Source organism: Emys orbicularis, chromosome 8 (assembly GCF_028017835.1).
Source record: "Emys orbicularis isolate rEmyOrb1 chromosome 8, rEmyOrb1.hap1, whole genome shotgun sequence".
NCBI classification, from domain to species: Eukaryota; Metazoa; Chordata; order Testudines; family Emydidae; genus Emys; species Emys orbicularis.
In genome coordinates, this window is record NC_088690.1 from 33,995,849 (window position 1) to 34,018,915 (window position 23,067).

Consider the following 23,067-nt stretch of genomic DNA (forward strand, 5'->3'; position numbering starts at 1 on the left):
AAGAGAGTGGGTGCAACAAGACTTGGGATTTCTACTGATCAGTGTGAAGGACTACCGGTGGCTCCTTAATCTTACTTGTGCCTGGCATTTGTGCTGTAGTAAAACACCCTTATATATCCTGCTGTGTACTATGTAAGGACTTGCAGGATCAGGATTGGGATGAACAGTGGTGGAGGAATTCAATATTTCTGTGTCTGTTTATTGACTTTGGCTGTAAGCCATGGTAATGAGGAGCCCGCAAAAGGCCTGGGATGAAATGTGGAAGGGGACGGAAGGTGAGGAAGGACAAAGTAAATAAGAATGAGACAGGAACACAGACTGCTCTTGGACATGCAGCTCTGATTGAAGCTCATGGGAGGTGAATATGAGCTCTTAAGGCACAATATGGCCTATACGTTTTGTCAGTGTTCAATAATGCCTGAAGTACTTCAGAAAATGAAGCAACACATTTATTAATAATTGATATATAACTTTATTATGCACAGACTAAGATGACATGACACTGTGGTTATCAAAACTGTACAACTAAGCATTTCCCCAAGTCTTCTGAAATACTGAACACAGAACTAAATACCAATGGGGTGTTCGGACTGGCCAGAGGGATTAATGGATTCATTTCTCCCATTGATTTTTAAAAAATACATCTGTGATGAAATTTTGCTAATTAAGAACTGATTAAAAAAAATCAAAGTACTGTGTTTGGAACCAGTTGAAAACATGATAGCTAATACCAATTAATTTCATGAACACCCCATGTCTGACTGACAAAAACAGAGCACAACAGTTACCTCACAGAAAGTGCTGTCAGTATAACCAGCAGTACAAGTCTTCTTGTGAAGGATGAGGTAGATACACATTACAGAAAAGACTGGTATATACATTACAGAAAACAATTAGAAGAGGAACAAAAAGAATTTACAATCATCTCTAGAGACATTATGCAAAACCCTCTTCCATCTGGTAAATGCAATGGAAAAGCCCAGTTCAGAATGTTTTGACTTCTTAAAACGATAATGAACAGCTGCCCAACACCAAATATTTTTAAAGGTTAAAGCTAGTGATTAGACAATATATGAACACAATAAGCAGTCTGCCTTGGAGTTTAAGTATTTCACTAATGGCTTTTATCGTCAGAAGCTGTCTTTTTAAAAGCCCAATTCTGCCATCCTTCCACCAGATACCCCACTGGACTCAATAAGATGACTTGTGAAATTCACCTTGGCAGAGAAGGCCAGCACCAATTAAGTCTCATGAGCCCCATTTTGAGTAACTAGATGGGATGTAAATGGCACATAGGCCTTGTGCTGCTCCTCTGAACAAGATAAATATCTCATTTGAGTAATGATGGCAGGATCAGGCCTCTTGATAGACTCAAGAAACTGTGGCTTTGCAGTGAAACATTCAATGATATACAACACGATATAACTTTAAAGAAACTTGCAGTAAATATAAATGGCTGTTTTATAAAGAAGAGTTTACATTTGTAGCAGTATTCTGAATTGCAGTAGTCATTGACTGCTGCAAGGTATGGTACATTCTTCTAATAAAGCTACTAATTGGGAAATGCCCTTGTTTTACTTCTCTTGCCTACAGAAGTGACTGTTCAATCCTATAAGAAACTACACTTGCATTTGATGACATCCATTATCCAATTAACATATTGGTAATTTTCCATTAACTCCGTTTGAAATACTCTTAACTCTAAACAGCTAAGTACATCAAGATGAGCCTATTAATTTAAATTGTATCCTGGATATAAGGCTAAAAAGTCAATTTTGTTTTTATGCATTGTATTTTTTGGTTTGTCAGTTTGGAAATATAAATCTGTAAGTTTTAAAATTAGAGTAAATTATTGATAAAAATCATTGATAATGCAGCATGTTTCTCTCAACAATATACAATTAGCTATCTTACACAAAGGGTTTTTAACCTGTCCATCACAACAGAATTTTCTAAGACTTCCTATGAGACTCTACTTTTTTTAATCTGAGAAGGAAAGGGTTAAAATGGTAATAAGAATTTACAAAAAATGTAAAATTCACAGTAACTGAAATTAAACATATATAGAGTAATTTAAATTTATCTAAAACACTTAAATATATCTTTATACACAAATTTAATGTAGTAAAATATAGCTATGATTGACTTAAAGACTTTTGTCTTCTTTGAAGACATCTTTAAAGATTTTATACATAGAATATGCTTACACAATACATTCTGCTGAAGGTTAGGCAAAGCGCATTATTTTCAAAGACACAGGTAGCATATTTGTTCTCCCCACATGAAGGACTCAATCCTGCAAACACTTATATACGTGAGTCATTCTGTTGAACTCAATGGAATTATTCATTGGTCTGATCTTGCAAAGGGTTTCACATGTGCTTAACTTTACTCACTGTGAGCAGTACCCACTGACACAGACTGATCACAGGGCATAAAGTTAAGTACATGGATAAGCCTTTGCAACATCAGGGTTGGTCTGTAAGTTTACCCATGTGCATAAACATTTGCAGGATCAGAGACAAATGTGTTTAAAAAATTAAGGGAAAAATTCTGCTATCTGATCCTGAGTACGTATCTCTATTGCACATTTTGATCTCATTATACAGGCTGAATATCCATTGACAATATGAGTTGTATACATGGCGTAAGTGTAGAGTTAGCAATAGAAATATTGAGTTCAGACTTAGGAGAATATCACCCTAATATAAAGAACCCTATTCTCCTGCTGTAGAATACAAGCAGCCTCTACTAAAGTCATTCATATCCTGTGACAAGAGAACAGCGTTCACTTTAAAAAACAACCCAAAACAAACCAAAAACAGAGGAATCAGAGCATATTACAGTTGCAAAGTGACACCATAATATTCAAAGTAATTCACATCTAATTTTTCCCTCCATTTGGGATTTATTGTAAGGTCAGGGTATGGCAAAAGCACTAAAATAATACTATGAAAATTAGTGCCTTATTGCCCATCTCACATTCTAACATTACTTTGGGACTATCCAACTGCAAAGTTCATATGACTAACTAGTAGTTTGACACAAACCGCTGTGGACTGTTATCTTAAAAGAACAGTTTAATTTTTATACGCAGTGTTTTATACAGATAGGCTCGGTTGTATATCCGTTGTGCACTCAAAATCACAGTGATGTCAACTGGAATTCAGGGCACACAAAGAATGTAGGACTGAGCCAAGTATATTTCAATATACTTTTTTTCTATATTAATTTCAAAATATGCATATAAACTAAAGAGCCAATTATAAATATCTAACATCCTCCTCATGAGTAGAGTGGGATATTAAGATCATTTTCCCTGTCTTAAAAAATAGACATGCTAGATTAAGTAAAATGGTGTATACTGTGGTATATACATTTGCATAAAGATATTTCATTAAGTATACACACATTAACATTAGTGCATATTATTTTTCTTTAATCTTTGTGTGTATAATGGGTAAAAACCCCTAACTGAAGATAGTTTTGGCCCAGTGAACAAGAAAGGGAATGTTGCTTTAGTGAGCATTATAATTACCAAAGGCAAACACATTTTAAACACCTGAAACTGTACACAAAACAAGAAAGCAGGTAAGATGCTATAGCAGTCAAGCTCAAGAAAACAAGGCGTTATTTTGAAGTGGTTAAATATAGCTGAAGTAATAAAATGGTTTTTAACCAAGTAGATCTGAGCTTGAGACTTTCTTCTTCTGATGTGTAGGAATCCTTTGACCTAAGATCTCCTTTATTCTACTTATCTTGTTGAAATCCCTTTACGAACACCTTATCAGTGAAAAGGTTTAGGAACCAAAAATTATTTTGTATAGACAAAGCAGCATTTTTCAAACTGGCATGTATTTCGCACTGAGAGCCCACATACCCTTTTAACAGGTTGCAGTACTGTAGAATTAATAGCTTTGTCTCATGTAGCATAACATGCTGTAGAAAGGTCCAAAGACTGTATTTATCCAGAAGATCCGGTGATTTTTTTTTCTACAGTGAAATCCCTCCTCTCTCAAAAGAAACCAAATTAATCCTTCCAACTTTAGACAGCTAATGTCAATAAACTGTCTCTTTGAACCTCTGCCCTCCTATGATGCTCCTTGGACTTATTTCCCCTTGGGTCAGGCTGTACTGCTGCTAGAACAGGGGGTGCTTTGTGTGCTGCCGATACTGTGTGCGGCACTGCTGTTTTCAGAGGCTGGTGGGTATGTGGGGACCTGCTGTCTTCCTGCTGTTTCCCCTGGGGGGGAAAAAAAAAAGGGAAACTGAAAATGTTATATGCTACAGCAAAAATATTTCTACCACCTTCCAATGTTCTTGTCATTTTTATTTCCATAAAAACTGTGCACTGGATATACATTTCAAATGGAAACATTTGTTAAAAATGTTACTTGATTTTGACACCTCTGGGTAGTATTTACATGGAAAAAATCTTTTCTAGCTGCTTTCTTAATTGTATAAAAGCAGCTGACAGTGAGCTCAGCTATGGATGCTGTGTGTATCCTAAGGTCAGCTGTTTATCAACTGAGGTTCAGTCACCATACTCCTGGGGGAATTCTGTGCAATGGGGGGGAAGGGTGCGGGTGTCTGGGCCAGGGGGCCCTGCGGCTGGGCTCTGGAGGGGGTGCGGGAATCTGGGCCAGGGGATCCCTGTGGCTGGGCTCTGGGGGAGGGGGTTCAGGTGTATTGGCTGGGGGGCCTCCGTGGCTGGGCTATGGGGGAGGGGTTGTGGGTATCTGGCCTCCCATCTGGGGGGCAGGGGATTAGGAGGCAGAGAAACAGGAACTGGTTTGTCATAGAGGTTTCTTTAACTCTCTACTCCTCGGGGAAATTTTGTGTGTGTCTGTATTGTTACAGACATACTTGTTGACAGGTCTTTTCAAATAAATTACCAAAATAATTGAAGGTGGCGTGATTATGTGGCGCTGTTTTGACAAATAAAATTTGCAGAATTTTAAAATATTATGCACAGAATTTTTAATTTTTTTGGCGCAGAATGTCCCCAGGAGTATCCCATAACTCAGATCAGGATCAGACCCTAGATTTTTTGTGGGCTTTTCTGTTTGATGGAAAACAGCTAGAAAAGTGTAGAATGTTTTGTCTTAATGCCAACACATGGAGCAGTGCATTTACTAAAACTAATGAGTTGGATCTGAAAGCACTCTCCTCCCCCTCCTCAGTCACAGGAGGATGGCACGTATTGCGACCATTTGTTTTCAGAGTAGGAAAACGGCCTATCCTGTAATGCTGAGTTGATTTGCATATCCCACTCTAAATGTAATGTAGCAGGGTTACAGCAAGCTTCCACATAGCTACTACAGTATGAGCAGTAGTTACAGCACAGTATAAGGTACAATATTCTTGCAATTTCATGCTCAGAGTGTAAGTACACACACACACTACTGTTAAAAGAATGTTATTTGGATTACAAAGTCAAGCACTAAAAAGTTAGAAAATGCCTGATTTTATTGATGCCTGTGCAATATTAATACTTCCCTTTTCTTGTCCATTTTGTGCACTGAATGAGGCAGAGGTCCTGTGGGGGGAAAAATAGTATGATTGTGTAATTAAAGATAGTATCACAATGCATATGGGGGAGAGGGGGATTAAGGTTGCACAGGCAACCATAAATCTGGCATTGCCTAACTTTGAAGTGCTTAACTTTGTAACCTTAATGTTCTTTTAATGTAGTCCTGTGGTTTCCTAATGTTTTTTAAAGAAAAAGGTTACAAGTTCTATTATTTGGATCTGTAGCCCTCTTCCCAATCATCAGCAGTGTTAGAACCCTGAGTCTTCAGCATTACAGCACAGCCCCTCCCTCCAGCCACCCGCCTGCCCCCCCCCCCACGGGGCTGGCCCCAGCCGGCTCCCCGCTAGAGGCTGTCGCTGGTTGCTCAAACCATGACCCCCCACATCCACATCGTTCCTCCACACCGCACCACTTTTTTGACAAGTGGGCATTTGTCCCGTTTGCTCTTGCCAACTGATCCAACTTTTGCCAAGAAAGTTGGGATGGACAAGACAGAGCTTAAAATGGGACTGACTGTCCTGGCCAAAATGGGGCGTATGGTCACCTTAGGCCTAGCAGCAAGAGGGGAGACAGGATTGCTGATTCTGGAGAGTGTTCAGGGGAAGCCCAGGCCAGCCACAGCTGGGATAGCTACTGTCCCATGAATTGCCCCCAGATGGGTGACTGACCCCTGGTACCATGTGCTGGGTCCATAGGGGCAGTTGAGGGGACGCCGACCTGTGTCTCTCCCTCCCTCCCCCACTCCTTCCCTGCCCAGGAGTTGTGAGAGCTCCTGCCACACGTGGTTCCCCCAGTGGTAAATGGGCTACGGGGGGGCCATGTGCTGGATCCTAGGATTTACAGGGGTGGAGCAGACTGGCTCACACTCCTCCTTGTCCCCGAAAAGCTGCTCTGGCAGCTCCCTGTTGTTCCCACTGCAGTGTGTGCTGCTACGGCAGCAACATGAGCCCAGTCTTGGAATGGTTCAGAAATTTTGGCAGGTTGCCACAATTTTCGGGAGGAACCCCAGTGACAGAAAGGAAATGGTGATTTTTAACACTTTGTAGCTCACCCCATTTTTTTTATTTAAAAACTTTATATTTTATGTAAAAACAATACAAATAAACACTTAAGAAAACACATATAAACAACATTAAATGTCACTATTTGTAAAACCTGGAAAAAACAAAACAAAAAAAACCTCTGACCCCATAGAGGTCAGGCAGGGCATCAAAGCTCACCCATATCTGAATGGAATATCATGGGCGAATGAAGAGGCACTTCTGCAGCACAAGGGGATTCCCACCTACTAAATATCAAAGCCCTGCTGCAAACAATGGAGGTACGAGAGCTTGTCAAGAGAAGAGGTCACAAGAATCCTTCACAATGAAAAGTGCGAGGCAACCTAAATATAGGGGTTGCTACCAGCTCATCCTACAATCACTGCCGTATGCCTAACTAGCAATACCTACTATCTAAAGAGTGCACAGCTTTTGCCTTGCACCCCACTATTTTCAAAAATAGGAAGAAAACTCCCCACAAACACTCTTCCTCAATTAAGTCAATGGCGCTGCATTGCTTTAACAGAGGTCAGAATTTTGCCCATGGATTCAACACTAAATAAGACATTTAATTTTGTGAGGCAGTTTCTGATCTGTACAAATCCAAAGTAATTCCACAAATTATAGACTTCTTTTATGTGTAACTGAATCTAGCACAGCATTTCTTAAGTAAAATGTTTCATTCCTATCTTTTCATTAGAAACAGCTCTGTATATAAACAAAGTAAACTATAGCAAGTAGTTTCTTGTTGTGTTATCTTATTATAAGCTTTTCATATTCCTCGTTTGGGCATTTTCTCCTTCATTATAAAATGTTCCTCTATCCATTAGTTGTTTTGGGTATAAGCCTCCCTTCCTGTCATGTTAAAGGACATATCTATAAGTCAGTGATAAGCAAACTCCCTTTCATAAAAAAAAAAAAAATAGAAAAAGCTGTTACCACTGGAACACAGGAACTGCAGTTACTTCCATTCCCTTAATAGGGCCCCTCAAAATCTCTGCCAAGAAAGCAGTTCTGCGAAATGTAGAACTGGCCCATATTCCCTGCTGTTAGGTCTTATTACAGCTTCGCTGTCACCCATTTTACAAACCGCATGATTACACATAGTTTTGCATCAGCCACAGCATATCAATACGATCTGTATAAACTCAACCATAACTTAGTTTATATGCTGAATACCTCTTCTTTTTTAGGAAAAATGACAAGCACAGCTGTCACAATCTCTTTAGAAGCCAAATAGCACTACACACCCCATTCCTCCGCTCTTCTGGAAAACTTCCTAGGAGGCATCTTCCTTTAAAAGTTTGGGGGATGAGCACTTTGCCTCAGTGGCAAAGACACTGCTGTCATTTAATTTCCTCTTCACTGCTCCATGTCTAGAAAATTATTGGCCGTTCTGACATATAACAATCTGTTTGTGTAACAGAGATACCAGCACAATTTGCACTGTCCTTTAATTGAAGTATCAAAATCTTAGTGAGACTATGAACAGAACCTACCAATATATTTAGACTGACTTTTGCTTAGTCTTATATTTATTTTTCATCACCTTGATAAACTGTCAAATTATTTTGATTTTTTTTATTGAGAGGATTTAAGTGAAGAGAAAAAATTTATTTAATATACCACAACCTACTGCAGCTTCTTGTGTCTAATGTTAGTGCTTGATCACTCCTCAAAATGGCCATGTCCTATCTATTGACAGTAAACAAGCTTTTACCCATCTGAATGTGACAACATGTACTTTATTATTCACACTTAGGAAAACTGCCAGTAGTACTCCCTGTCCAGGAAGTCTGAATGTTTGCTTTTCTATCTCCATTTGCCAAATATAATTGGTTGCTATGTCAGTTTATTTTAAATCAGATCCCATTTTAAAAACAAGAGAAGGGGAGACCTTTAACTTCCAGAGTTCTGGAAAATTTTATCCTGTTAACGTGAAGCATTGTCCGAATAAGAGAAAATCATACTTTCTAAGAGGATTAGGTGACTGATATGTGTGCCATACATAATGCAGGGTTTAAAATTGTTGGGTTTATGTTTAGCAAAGTCTAATAAGTTATCAAGTTGTTCCATGTCCCTTGTATTTATCCCTTAAGCATGACAGTTTATTCACTTAGAGCAGAATTCTCCAGTCATAGATAATTTCACAATTAACTCCTGAAGGGTTACTGCACACAAACAGGGCTGCAGCAAGACTTTTACTTCTTCTAAAGAGGCTCAGGTAAAGAGTATTCAATACTAGCCAAGCTCCTCTGCCTTCCTTTGTTCTAGGATCCTCTCCAGACAGATATTCTATTATTGTGGAAAGGTTGGTAGCCACCTTTCAAGTTCTCTAACCAGTTGGAAAAAACAGACTAAAAGAGAGAGCTCTGGCCTGAGAAGGAGGATAGAGCACCTCTCAATTGCCCTGCTCTCTTCTTTGCCTCTCCATCCTTTAGTACTCTCTGAACTCAAAGCCCTGTGTGCTCAATGGCAAACTGGACCCAAATTTTTCAGTAAAGCTCCTAGATTTTTGTTGACATTCTGGTGGAAACTTTGCAGCAGTTTCAGATAATTTTTTTAAATGTTATTTGAATGAAATAATCAAAATGAGTAATACAATCAATAACTAAGCTACTGAGTTGTTTGTTTCGATATTCAATTGCATTTATTTTATGCTGTTTCTACATTTTCAGTTATCTTTTGGTTTCAGCGTTAACAACCCATTAAGATGAATGGGGGAGTTCATCCATTTAGGGCCTGGTCTATATTAGAAAGTGTTTGCTGGTATATACTAGCAAGCCTTCCTAATGTAGACACAGCTAATACCAACAAAGTAATTCTTTTGCTGATGTAGTTTATACCAATTCCCCAAACAAAATAAGGTAAACTGGCAAAAATATTTCTTTTGTTCGTATAACTGCATCTACAGTCTGGCTTTTGCCAGTATCAACAGTAATTTAAACACCCCTCCCACCCCCCACCAAGCATCACTACTATGCCAGTAAAAGTTTTTAGTGTAGACCAGGCCTAAGAGAGATTGTTTCACGCTGCCTGCAAACCTAGAATGAAACCATGGCATCACTTTTGAAAGATAATGTTATGTAAAATGAAAGTTGGATTATGCTCTGGAATCCCAATTACAAGGGGTGAATTATATGGCTGTAGTACACACAGGACCCTATCTAAGATATGCAGCTTAGCTATATATTTATTTATGTTTTAATCAAAAATGTCTTCAGCAGACCCCAAAGCCTTTCAGACGGGGCTGAATTATCTTGTCCACTGCAATTCTCCACCGAGGGGTTATGGTGGCCAGGGGAAGTCCCTGGTAGCAAATCTCTACTACAAATCCCAATTTGTAGATGCAAGTGACTGTGTGTGGGGGAAAATATGTGCACAGGAACAGCAGTCCATTTTGAGGCTCCTTTGAAAATCTGGCCCCCTATATCTAATTTCTAAAATTCTCTAATCCCAGGAATTAGAGAGCCTGCTTCCTGTCTTCCCTTTTATTTTTTCTTCTTACACTTTTTCCCCCTTATTTTTGTCTCTCAGGCAATAAGGAAAGTCAGAACAGCTGCTCCACTTGCTATTTTACATGGTAACTATGACTGATGTAGTTAGTCACTAATTATTTTAATAGGGTTGGTCCAAATTCCATTTTGTTGAAGGATTTATTATGTCAACTTCCCATTGTTTTTGACAACGGGATTTTGTCAATTTTAATTACTCTCTCTTGTGTAATGCTGCTATTTATTAATACTGTAAAGTTTAACACACAACTTCTGACATACAACACATGTCCCTCTAGATATCTCTATAATTGAACAGCGATTCAATATCTATTGATAAAGGATGAAGGCTTAACAAAACATTAATTCATTCCAAAATTCTTTAAACTTGTTTTTGTTAAAGTGATCTAATTGGAGATTCTTTCCTTAACTTGTATGTTTTACCCACAGGAACTGTATCTCCCGTTCTTCCCCCATGTTCCAGCAATGGAACATTTATATTTATTACACCCTCTGAGGTACCCAAATTTGCTTTTGGCTTCCAAATCAGCTTCATACACAGCTAATGTATTCAGAAATATTAATTTTCTTATCAAAAGCTGTTGTATAATCAATTGGAAACAGTAGATTTCTGCCAGTTAACTTAAATTCTGAGCTTATAGTGTTTACAGAAGCTTTGACTATATAAGGCCAGATTCTGGCCCCTATACCCTGCTCCAGTGGCATGAAGCAGTTGCAACAAGTTAGGAGAAGTCCCTTGACCCAAGAGCAGCATAGGGTTGACACTTCACCGTTCTTCGCCCCCCGCCCCAACCCTGGGTGGCCAGGAGTGGAAGTGGCCCAGAGCACAGACTACTCTGGGGATTCTGGGCCGGAGAGCAGCCCATAGGAAGCCCAGGCAAGGCTGCTGCATGTTAGAATAGTCCATGGTGCTGGTCTAACCATACACCAGGGCAGTTCTAGTTACTGTGGCAGCTCAGAATCCAAGTGGAGCAAAAGGTGATGTAAAGCCACCTGTGCCTCCCCTCCTCCTCCTCCTGTGCGGCATGTCTCAGGAGACACAGCAGACAACCTAGCCCATGATTAAGGACATATTTATCTAGTTTGCCATGGAAGAAACTACTGGATAGGAGTTCCTCAAAGATTGGTTTTCATGCAATTTGCACCAGTTCAACTAAAATTGGGTTTCAGATCAATTTACTTAAAACCATGGAAACTCTTGTTTGGCTCACACTTAAATCAGCTATCAGTGACTATAAAATTAGCTTAACTTTTTAAAAACTGAGAATTTTAATTAAACCAATGCAAGGTTTTGGGTAAACAAAGCCTACGAAACATTTTAAATTGCAGTTGTAGTCAGAAAAGGGCCTGATGTAAATATGGCATCTTTTTAGTCATTTGATCTGCTCCTGGTATGTAGTCAAAGTCACATCTGCTTACTTTACTAGCTAAAAAGATTTAATGGATTCTCTTCTGGCTCACACATCAGTAGAATTAACTAAATTCCAATTACAGAATCTTTATTCGTGATGGCACATGAGCTATAAAATCCCAGTTGGACTTTCAGATCCCGGGGTAAGTTTTCACGGTTAGCAGTCGGAAAATCTCCCAGTTTCTAAACAAAATATCAAAAGACATAATATCCCCCCCATTACCTAGAGGGGCAGATACAGCTACCTGGTTAACACCTTCAGTCTGCTGTGGGGAGTTGCTGGAAAGCACCTTAGGGAGAACGTGGAAAGCAGCAAAGAAGACCTAGTCTCCTGACTCATAAGCATTAGATCTCACTGCCTCCATTGCAGTGTGCTATGCCAAATGGAAGCTGGTGAAAACAACTGTACTAACCTGTGTGAGAATAGATAAACCACAGTGCTCCTGTCAGCAGTGCTCCAATCACAAATGCTGCAAAGGCGATGCCCACAACGGTCAGAGTGTCCAGACCATAGAAAACTGCTATAAATAAAAATCAGTTTTTCATTTTGAATGCTGAATAGTACTTTTAAAATTCCTCCTCCCTTTTTCACACAGAGTTTTGTGACATTTTCATATTTAATTAACCATCATTTTAAACGCAAGAAAAGAAAGCCCCATGATACTTAGCAGATTACTGTGATTTGTGTCTAAGGAGGACAAGCAATGCACATGCTTGCAGAGGTGAGCATGAAGAATGTCTTTAGTTTAACAAACTGTTCCGAGTCACAAAGCAAAAACCCAGCTCAAAACATCCCAAATCTAGCAAAACCGGAATGAATTCAAAGTGTTCTCAGTTTCTTGTTAATTATTCTTTGTTTTCAGTTAAATGTCAGGTTTAACTGAAATACATATTTTAAAAGGCTGTGAAGTCTTGCTAAAAGATTACTTTTTATTCACATCCTACCATTCAAGCCAACTTTACTCTATATCCTCTGCAACTTCAGCCCTATATCTAGGTGGAGAACGGAAGCGCTGTTAAGTAAGAAGTGGTGCCAGCTCAAAAGTCAGCAAAAACATAAATAGGAGCAATTGTTTTTCATATTTGGCAATGTTCTTAATAACAAATTAATTCCAGATCACAAAAATAGAACAAAAAAGTCAGTTTCTAGGGGAGGGGAACTTTATGCAGTATAGTTTGTACGGTACTGCATCTGGTTCCTGAATGTATGTCTCCAAATGTTACTTACACAATTACAGCAACTTCCAGCCATTGTCTTGTATATTTCTTCTCTTTGATCAAAGACACCTTAATATGGTTCTCATACTGAATCAATTATTTTTTGTAGTTTTTCTTACGACTAATTTCAGATATAGTATTTCTAATGTCTCCCATAAACATATGAAATGATTTAAGCTAGTGAATAACTTTTTAGTAATTGAGTAAATAATGGAAAAGAACTGAACACACAGACTCCAATTCACCCCAGCGTCTGTGTTGGTGGGTGAGGGGGACACGGAGGAGGCTGGCCAGGGAATGCTTAGTAGATCTCCTCCAATTCAACTTCTTTCTACCTAGTTTCCTGCATCCAGCAGAATTCCCTCGAAAAGGTAGGCAGCACCACCTCTACTTGCTTTCCCTGTCATTGATAGGTGCACTTGCATGGGTACTATACCTTTAAGACCCCTGCTTCCACTAAGGGAACTCTTCAGAATCCCTTTCTGAGTATGTGCAGCCAGATTTGGGACAGAAAGAACAGCCCAGGTAGTGGCTCACTGGAGTTTTCTCCTATTTTTGACATTTCTGAGTCACTTGCTCATGTTTGGTTATTTTAAATCCAAACTATAATTGTGTTTGTTAAACAGAGATGTCTCATCTACAACTGCATCATCTCATCATCTTCTTGCCTTAAGATGCAGTTCACTGACAACTAGATCCCACTCATAGCAGGACACAGGTAGCCCAGCTGGTGGAGGGAGGTAAATTTTATCATTCCCTGTGCCACATTGTGTGAATCTAGTTCCAAGACCCAAAGAGACAAGCTCTTTCCCTTCATTTCTTTCACTCCTCACTTTCTAAATTCTCACCCTTCAGCTATCATTTTCCCTTCCCTCCCATCTGCGATGTATTTCTGGTGCTATCCACTCTCTTCAAGAGCTGACTGGGCCCTTTAGCATGGTTGAGATTTTCAGCATCAGGGGAGTTGTGAAAGCTAATGTTGAACTCAGAGTGAAAGTCAGAGCCACAATTTATCACATCTGTGGTGGTCTTGGATGTTGGAGTACTGCAATCACCTATACAAATTACTGCTCTCCCCTCATGCATTCCTCTCTCTTAAAGTTAGTGGGCATGGCCCAGATCCTGGGAGTCATGTGCCTAACTATATTTGAGGATCTGGGATACTGTCCCCAGGGGCACTAAAACCAAAGACTTAATTCTGTTCTAAGTTTAAAAAGCTTTACGATAAATTCTCTTTGACTTAACCTTTTGTCTGGAAGTCGTTAGATCAGCGGTTCTCAAACTGTGGATCAGGACTCCAAAGTGGGTCGCAACCCTGTTTTAATGGGGTTGCCAGGGCTGACGTTAGCCTTGCTGGGGTCTGAGGCTGAAGCTGAAGCCCAAGCCCCACTGCCCAGGACCAAAGCCCGAGGGCTTCAGGTTATAGACCCCCTGCCTGGAGCTAAAGCTCTTGGGATTTCGCCTTTGGCTTTGCCGCCCCTCCTCCCCTTCCCCGCCCAAGGCAACGGGACTGGGGCAGGCTTAGGCTTCAGTCCCCCTTCCTGGGGTTGTATAGCAATTTTTGTTGTCAGAAGGGGGTCACGGTACAATGAAGTTTGAGAACTCCTGTGTTAGATCAACAAAGTAGACAGATATGCATAACTTACGTGGCTGCATCCCATTGCCTTTTGGCTTGTGAGTAGGTGGACCTGTTTAAAAAACAAAACAAAACAACAAAAAAACAAAACACACATTAATTGTATGATGCTCCATAGAAATACTACACACTATATAAGCAATCTTCAGCATCTCACTGGGAGGAAAGTCTACATGCACATGTTTTGATTTGTACATTTCCACTGTGCTCTGTGATGTGCATAAATTACTTGGTATTCTATCTTATTTATACTGGAAGACAAAAATCATAGCTATGATGTTAAAGCTACTATTTTGAAATAATAATCAATCATCATCAACATGGAATGGAAAGAAATACAAAACTGTCTTTAAAAATGCATCATTACCCCTACTCTCTCTCTTATTTGGTATCCCTTCTTCATATACATGCCTGGTATCTCCATGGAGGAACTATTAGATGTCAGGAGTCCCCTTCCTCTCAGGATACCCAAGGCCAACTTGAGAAGCCAGAAACCCAGATTTGGATTCTAATTCAAACATTGTGTTTGGTAACCCATGTTGCAATCTCTAGATCACCAAGCTGCCAAAAGAATTTAAATTCTGACATGTTTGAGTGTACCAGATGCTTCCACTATGAGAAGATTTGGCAAGGTACTGTAATGATACATATTTTTATATCTTTTAACAATTGGAAAAAATTTGCTTTGATCAAGGGGCAAGAGCAGTTCTAGAAGTTTCAAAATATATTGAAAGTTATTAGTTTTCTTTGTATTGTTTATCCAGCATGTATTTATATGCCAGGATTCGTGTTTCAAACCTCTTCAGTAGCAACTGCATTAACTAACTTGAACTACACAGGGTACCACGTGGCCAAAATTCTATATCTGGTTCATTACATTTTCCTCTCAGAAACACATAGCTGTAATATCCAAACCATTTTTATTTACTCCGAGAATAAACTAAAGCAGTGTAGTTTACCAAGTGGCTATCTTTTTTTTTTTTTTAATTTTTAAATATATCATCCATGGCAAGTGGACTAGACAAGCATGTTAAAACAAGAATGGGGAAATTGGGACAATGTTAAGGTTTTTTGAGTGACCTTAAGAATTTGTTTCCTGATATAAGTGTTTTTTTTATTCATACATTTTGGAATATGTTATTGTTTTTAATATCTCAACCTTAGCTTTCTCAAAATGTAAGTTTTTTGGTTTGTGAATATACTAACAAGTTATCAAATGGAAGTCAAAGCAGAAGTATAAATGAATGTAATGTTTATGAAAGGCAATGGACTGAAACACTAGAGAGTGAAATAGTACAACATTGGTAGCAGCACTATAAGTTTGTCCATATATCCAGCTAGCATATCCCAACCTTGGACTAAACAGAGTGTCTCCAGTGGTGACAGGAATTAATTTTCCATGCTAATTCTGTCATTGGCCTCTCCACAGAATAGGAAGGTTGCCAAACAACAAACAACAACATTGCCAATTCACTGCAATAGTTATCCAGTTCCTTGGCATTAATGTGTATTGCTTGCTGCAGCTTTGTGCCACACAAGAGGGATGAGTGCGCCCAGGAAAAGTGTATAATTTTAAAATAATAGATGCCAGCTTTAAGTAACACACATGGTTTTCTATATCTTGGTTTAGGAAAAGTGCTTGTCAGTGGCTCAGGATCTCTTTTCTGTGATCTTGCTCCCTTCACTGAAACCCCCCCCCCCCAATATTTTCCACATCTTGCATAAATTGAACAAATAGTGAAATGGACATATATTCTTCTGTTGAAAAGTTCAATTTCATAGACTTTAAATAAATTTCTTTCTACACCTTTTATTTAAATTGTGCCAAAAAACAGATGTGACTTAAAGATGCCAGGATATGGATAATTTTTTAAAATTTTTTATTTGTTTGGCCATTTTTAGGAGGTTTCATGGGAATCTGATACAATAAGGTGAAGAAGCAAGCCTGTAAAAACCTATAAAGCAAAATACAAACTAGAGGGGGGGGGTTTCCTCTAAATATACAGCCATGGTTTCCATTACAGTCAATGGAAGTCACATGCATGATGTATGGAGAAGAAAACAGACACCTTTGCATTGAACAATTTGTGCTGGCTCCCAAAATGTCAAACGTACAAGCGTCTTCATTTGGCTTACAGAGCAGATGTAACATAATAGTTCCAATAACATGGTTTGTAACAATACCCAGGAAAGCTGGCCTGTTCCACATCAAAGCAAATGATAATTGACATCTCTAAGATGCAAATACTCTTATTTTAGTAGTGCAATATAATTTGTTCTCAATCTTACAGATTCACTGTGCAGTCAATCACAGCAGTTACCCTTTAGAAAAGGGCCATTTGATTCATTGTGGAACAACTGCGTATCAGAGATGTTAAGGTGCTAATAGTTGTGCATTATGCTCAAAATCTGCAATATGCTGGGAAGAGTTCCACCAAACATTTAGACAAGATCACCCACAATGCAACAATAGAGTCTATCAAGCAACTGTCTCCTAGTAAATCTGGTTTGACTTTTACACACTAAGGCCTGGTCTATACTGGGGAGGGGGGAATCGATCTAAGTTACGCAACTTAAGCTACGTGAATAATGTAGCTGAAGTTGACGTACTTAGATCGACTTACTGTGGTGTCTTCACCGTGGTGAGTCGACTGCTGCCGCGCCCCCGTCAACTCTGCCTGCGCCTCTTGCCGAGCTGGAGTACAGGAGTCGACAGGAGAGCGCTCGGGGGTCGATTTATCGCATCTAGACTAGATACGATAAATCGACCCCCACTGGATCAATCGATTGCTGCCCGCCGATCCGGCAGGTAGTGAAGACATACCCTTAGACCTTGTACTCTTTATACAGACATAACTCCAGTTGAAGTTATCCATGGAAGTTGCACACACAGCCCCGCACATCCAAAAGGAGACTAGAGCTCTGGGTGTAAACCTGTTTGCTGAAGGATAAACATCAATTACCCAGTTTAATGTGTTCTGTCAGGAATGGGTAATCACTGAGATCAGTGGGAGTTTTGCGGAGGAAAGAGTACAGAATCAGGCCCAAAGGCAGAGTTTTAATTGTACTGCATTTACCAATCAAATACTTGCCATTAATTCTTAGTGGATTTAATTTGCATTAAGAAGAATCGTGTAAAAACATGGGCTTCCTTGCAGAGTTAAACAAAAACAGTTGTTGCTTATGTCCCCCAGCAATGTTCCATGTAATCCATATGCTGTTTAAACACTAAAAAGCATGCACTGCAGCACTGAGGTTAAAGGATTTCTGATCCCCCATCCTTTGACTCTGTCTGGAAAGCATTCCAAAATTTCAAACAGACGTTGCATGCAAATGGAAGACTTTGAGCTGCAAGTGAAGCTACTGAAACCCTCTAAACTACAATGCTAGAGCTAAAAGAGAATGAAGAATGCAAATGTTTTATTAATGTTCAAAGGAGCAGTAACAGGGAACAAGGCACTGACTCAAACTGAATTGGTCTATGGGGGTCTAACAGAGACACATGAGGTGCTGGCAGAAACTCAGGAATACTTGGCTTTCTGGAAATTAGCTGGTGATTGCCGAGTCAGTCTGCAGTAGAGCTGATCTTTCCCTGCAAGATATACTGCTTGAAATGAGTAGAGACAGGATTGTGTCCTTCAGAAGTACCTGAAACAGAAGCAACTGATACTGCCCTGATGTTTACATAGACTATCATTACTTGGTTACCATAGTTACCATTTGCTGGTCCTGAATCACACACTCATAGGCTTGGAGAACTAGGGGATTGCCTAGAGCTCCAGGAGAGTAATACTTCTGCTTCACAAGCAACCACTCTCTCAGCCTGGGGTGTGAGGTGCACACTCTGAAAGCCTGCCACCAGCAAGGGTGGCAAGGAGGAAGGGGGAGAAGTAAATAAAAGGCATACACACCATGCCAGAAAAGTCTGAATGATTGGGGGAGAAGGCGAATTCTCTTGCAATTGCAATCAGTGTCTTTTCCCCAGCTGTCACCGTAGAATGCAGCCCCACAAATGTAAGATGTTCTCCTGATGGAGAGTGTGAAAGAGGATGGTGGGGAAATGGCCACTCATAGGGGAAGGAAGGTTAGAAAAGTGGAAACAAGTTTCCTGTTTGTCATCATGGCCAACCACACTCAGAATATTCCAAGCTTTGAAAGAGAAAGCAGAGGAGGGACTATGCACTGAGAAAGGGAAGCTGCTTCTAGGAAACCAGCTTAAAAGGGTGAGAAGTGTCTAGCGTGCTGGGTAAAAAGGGTTCCTACATAACTTGGAATGTTTGTGTCAGTAAGCTTCTGGGGATTCTTCCTTAAAAGTGAGATTTTTTCCCCCCCAAGTAAAAAAAAATCCAGGTATTTTAGGGCTTGTCTACATGGGGAGTTACTCGCAATTAGCTCTGTGTGTGGATGCTCTTACTCCAGAATAAGCTAATTCGAAGAGAGTGACTGTTGAGATGGGGAAGAGGGTGTTAGTGCCCACCAAGGACATGGGAAATACCCAAGCTTGTCAGAGGCTTGTCAGAGGACAGGGAGCCTCTGTAGGGCAGGGATGATGTTGAGGCTAGAAGGGTGGAGAGAAAAGGCAACTTGAACCTCTGAAGAGGGTCCTGTTTAAAACTCTTATTCCTGGGCAGAGCTTTGGGGCTCTCCACACCAAAGATTGCCAGAGTACAAAGGTTCAGAATCACAAGCAGTTGAGCAGGATGTCAGGAAAGGGAGTCTAGAATGGTGTCAGGGTTCCGGAACTAGGTGAGTGCTGGACCTGAGTCATCTTCCTGGCTATTGCCCTGGAGCATTTCCTGCACCAGACAGGGATTGAGGAATCTGAGATGTCAGTAGAGGCAGGATTATGGGTAGGGCACAGAGTACAGGATGGCTCTGATGTTAGCTTTAAGTGAGCCTGAGAGAAGCCAGTTTGGGCAGGTGGATCCTCATATGAAGGGAATGATTATGGTACAGGGGATTGCTAGGAAGGAGGCTAGGCCCAGCTGTTTGAATGAGCCATGGAGGAAAAGCTAGACCATGGAATCAAAGTGGAAACACCAGAGAAGAGTGCCTGTGAAGTGTGAGTGGCACAGGCAGCAAAGGCATGTGCTGTAACCCAACAACAGGAGGGAGACGGATAGGAGTATCAAAGGTGCAATGCCTGAGCTGCTCATAGCCCCAAAGCAGCAGCAAAGTTGACCTATAGCTACAGAGTTGTGGGTGCTGGCAGGGATGTGAGGAGGGAGCAGAGTCCTTATCTCCCAAGAGCAAGCTGCAGTGGGGAGACAGCATCAGACAGGCTATTGGAGGCTGAAGGAGCTCCCTGGACAAAAGACAGTTGATTACAAGTGAATCAGTTCAGAAATCTGAAGGATGGATTTAAGTGAGGGTTTTGCTGACTCTGGACTGTTTTTTGGTTAGACCTTTTCAGTTACCCTTGCTCAGACCATCTAGTACAGAAACAGAGTTTTCTATCTGCTACCCAGGTTCTTCTCCTTTCGTCCTGAACCTCCTCTCTTTAGTGTTTAGACTTTTCTTTTCCTTTCTTAAAGGAAGAGAACTAAGTCAAATGCTTCATGTTTACAAGAACAAGGAGACAAAAGAATTGAAGAAATGTGGATGGGCTGTCATTTCTATACAGACCTTGTCAGCCCCTTTGCCTCCAGACTTCTTGGCAGGTAGAGCCATAATGCTGTCTGCTCTAACTGCCTGTGCTGGGAAGACGGCAGAAATGGACTATTTGACAAAGAATCATGTGCATTAGAAGCAGCACAGCACCCAGGAATCGACAAATTTTCATGACTCTGTACTTGGAGTTTTTTGTAAAAATGCTAAATGAGTTAAACAAACCCCAAGAAAACCAATGAAACACTACAGTTTCATCTCCATCTTACTGATCTAATCTTCTAGTGGAGCTGGTTTCCCTGTGGCTACCCCTTTACTTTACAAACCCCTCAAGCTTTAATATTTCCAATACATTGAAATTTCAATGTAATTACCATGCTTAACTATTTTCAGCCACAAAGAAGAAATTATACAGCAGATAGTAAAGAATTGCTTTCAATTTCCAAACAAGAATGAATTGCTAGAAGCAATTCTGCTATATTAATACTTATGAAACCTATATTGTTGTAAAGCATAGGAAGAGTATTCCTTTCTCAACCGTAGCTAAATTACATTTCCATAAAAAAGTAACTGCGGGCATTCAGATAAGATGGTGGACTGTGCCACACAAATGTCTACAAATGAACACATTTTATAAGAACAAGAGTACCTTTTAAAATATAAAATTGTATATGCCTAAAGCTATCTTTTTTGGCAATACAAATGGTTATATGTTGTATAATGCAACAAAGTGATGTTAAGAAGTTCAAAATGTACGTTGGTACCTTTTGGCTTTTCTTCATGGGTTATTACAGCAAGGGGCTTGGTGAAAGTTTTCTTATTGTGCATCATGGCCAAGATCATATCAACATTGAGCGAGGTGCAGGCTTCATCAGGAGGAATGCACTGTGGATGGAAACATCTGGGGTCAGGGATTCACTCAAAATAAAATACAGTATCAGCCAGAGCAGCTGCACAGCTGCCTCATTATCAGTGTTTGCTCAGTATTGTTTACTAACGAGAAACAGGAGATCTGAACGTTATCAACCCTCCAAAAAAACAATCTCTGTAATACACTGGCAAAGAAAACTTATTCTCAGCTAGAATGTTCAGATGTTCCAATATTAGGGGCTTTGCCTTATATAGAATCCTATTACTCTCCCTATTCCCACCCCCACATCCCAATTTTTCACACTTGCTATCTGATCACCCTATTCTCAGCTGCATCTTAAGATGTAAACGTGCCTTAGTGCTACATTACTTAAAACTCTATGAAAGTTTTACTATTGAATTGTTGCTGTAATAGTTGCATATTAGGATATCAAAGGCTGATGTTAATTACATAGAGGGTCAATATCTTCAAAGAGCTCTCACCCCAGTTTCCAAAAGTACCTTCACTTGTCACAGCTAGCTTTTATACTCATTGAGTAGTTGATTTTTCATGTATAAATGCTGTGTGTCTATTCAAATCCAGGCTTCTATACAAAAATTTGGACACACAGATTTACAAGAACAAAAACAGAGTCCACTTTTGAAAATCCGGGGGCCGTTCTGTAGCTCACTAGTGCATATATAGTGCATATATAGATCAATAATGTATGAGTCTTTTCTTATGTTAAAGAACTACTACAAATAACTCAAATTTTAGAAGTTATGCAGGTAAGTCCCAAACGTCTGAATAAAGTCAGAATACCTAACAGTTCATTTTTTGACAAAAAGTTGTATTTTTAGTTATATACTATTTTTAAAGTAATAGTTAGGCAGCAGTCTCACAATAATCAAACAGGAAATGTTAATTCTACTTAAATATATTGGAGTGAACATTCAATACAGAGAATTTACTATAAATCCAAAAAAGTAACCACACTGAACTCTGGAAAACAAATGATAATATTTACTTATTTCCCATCAATGTCCTCCTGAGATGGCCAACCTTACAATTCACATATGGATGTTCAAAAACAATTACAATATTATCTCAGCAGGCTCTGGAAAATTAATGTTAATTTTGTTTATCCTATTGCTATTTTATCTGAATAGAACAGATAAATCTGGCACTCCCTTAATGAAAAGCAATCTCTGTTTACCACATGTAACCACTTACTTACATTTTCCACTTTAAAATGTCGACCATGTGATCAAGATTCAGCATAGCTCTGAGTAAAAAGAGCCTATAAAAATTATCAGGTCCACTGATAAAATGTTAATTACACTAATCTAAGTCTATAAAATCTTCAAATAGAAAAGTTAATCCCAGGAACTACTATGATCTGGAACTTATCTTGTAAAAATTCTCATTTTTTATCTAAATCTGAAAGCTTAAGGAAGTTAACAAACTACTGACCTTCGGCAGTCCTTGAGTGTCTTTTTCTTTATTTGTACACAAAGTCAGCTCACAATGAAGAAAGAGCAATGAGATGTTGAATATAGGTTTAAACACAAAGCTAAACCTCTTTTTGTCCATCTGTGCATGTGGTATAGGAAAGTTCACCTTCTGGACATTGTAGAATTTAACAGATTCATCTTTAGGACAAATGTTTTCTATGATGGTGTAATCAGATATCATATCAGGGTTTGAATATGGTGAAACAAAACATGTTTGGATCGCAAAACCCAGGGCTCTGTCAGCTTTCGTCACAGAAACCTGCATATGAAAAACAATTTATTAAAAACTTAGCAGTGGCATTTTTGTTAGCAGCATTTTCAGATGCCAGTTCCAATCAAATATTTCAAGCCTAAATTATGAGGATGTACGGTCTAGGAGATACTTAAAGGATGGACGACAAGTTTTGTGGGTTCAAATCCAACTTAGTCATTGTCCTAGCATGTGATTTCTTTTGGAGGGTCAACCCTCCCTGTACTTCAGCCAACTCACCTGAAATATCCTGTGAAAAGTAGGCCCACTCAATAGAATGAATGCTATATCTGAACTGAGTTTTTGGGAAAGGGGAGGACACTAACACCACTCCCCCAATAAGTTTACAAACCACAGTAGAAGGCTATGGGAGCTGATTACAAGTTCCTCACTGCTGTATCTGCATAAATCTTCACTTAAATATAAATACATGCACACACAGAGTGGAATGCAGAGGCAGAGTGGAGAGGTCATGGTTTGAAGCAAGGGTGGG

At 39.6% G+C, this 23,067-nt stretch overlaps 1 protein-coding gene across 1 annotated transcript in view; it reads right to left on the minus strand.

Moving 5' to 3' along the window:
• Positions 1–4,108: 4,108 nt before the first annotated feature.
• TGFBR3 (transforming growth factor beta receptor 3) overlaps positions 4,109–23,067 on the minus strand; it is a 146,331-nt gene continuing 127,372 nt past the window's right edge. Inside the window, exons 12-16 of the mRNA XM_065409551.1 lie at positions 22,284–22,583; positions 20,725–20,845; positions 14,364–14,405; positions 11,913–12,020; positions 4,109–4,243 (exon numbers count right to left, since the gene is read on the minus strand). Coding sequence (XP_065265623.1) covers positions 4,125–4,243; positions 11,913–12,020; positions 14,364–14,405; positions 20,725–20,845; positions 22,284–22,583 — 690 coding nt within the window. The 3' untranslated portion in view covers positions 4,109–4,124. The remainder of the gene's footprint in view (positions 4,244–11,912; positions 12,021–14,363; positions 14,406–20,724; positions 20,846–22,283; positions 22,584–23,067) is intronic.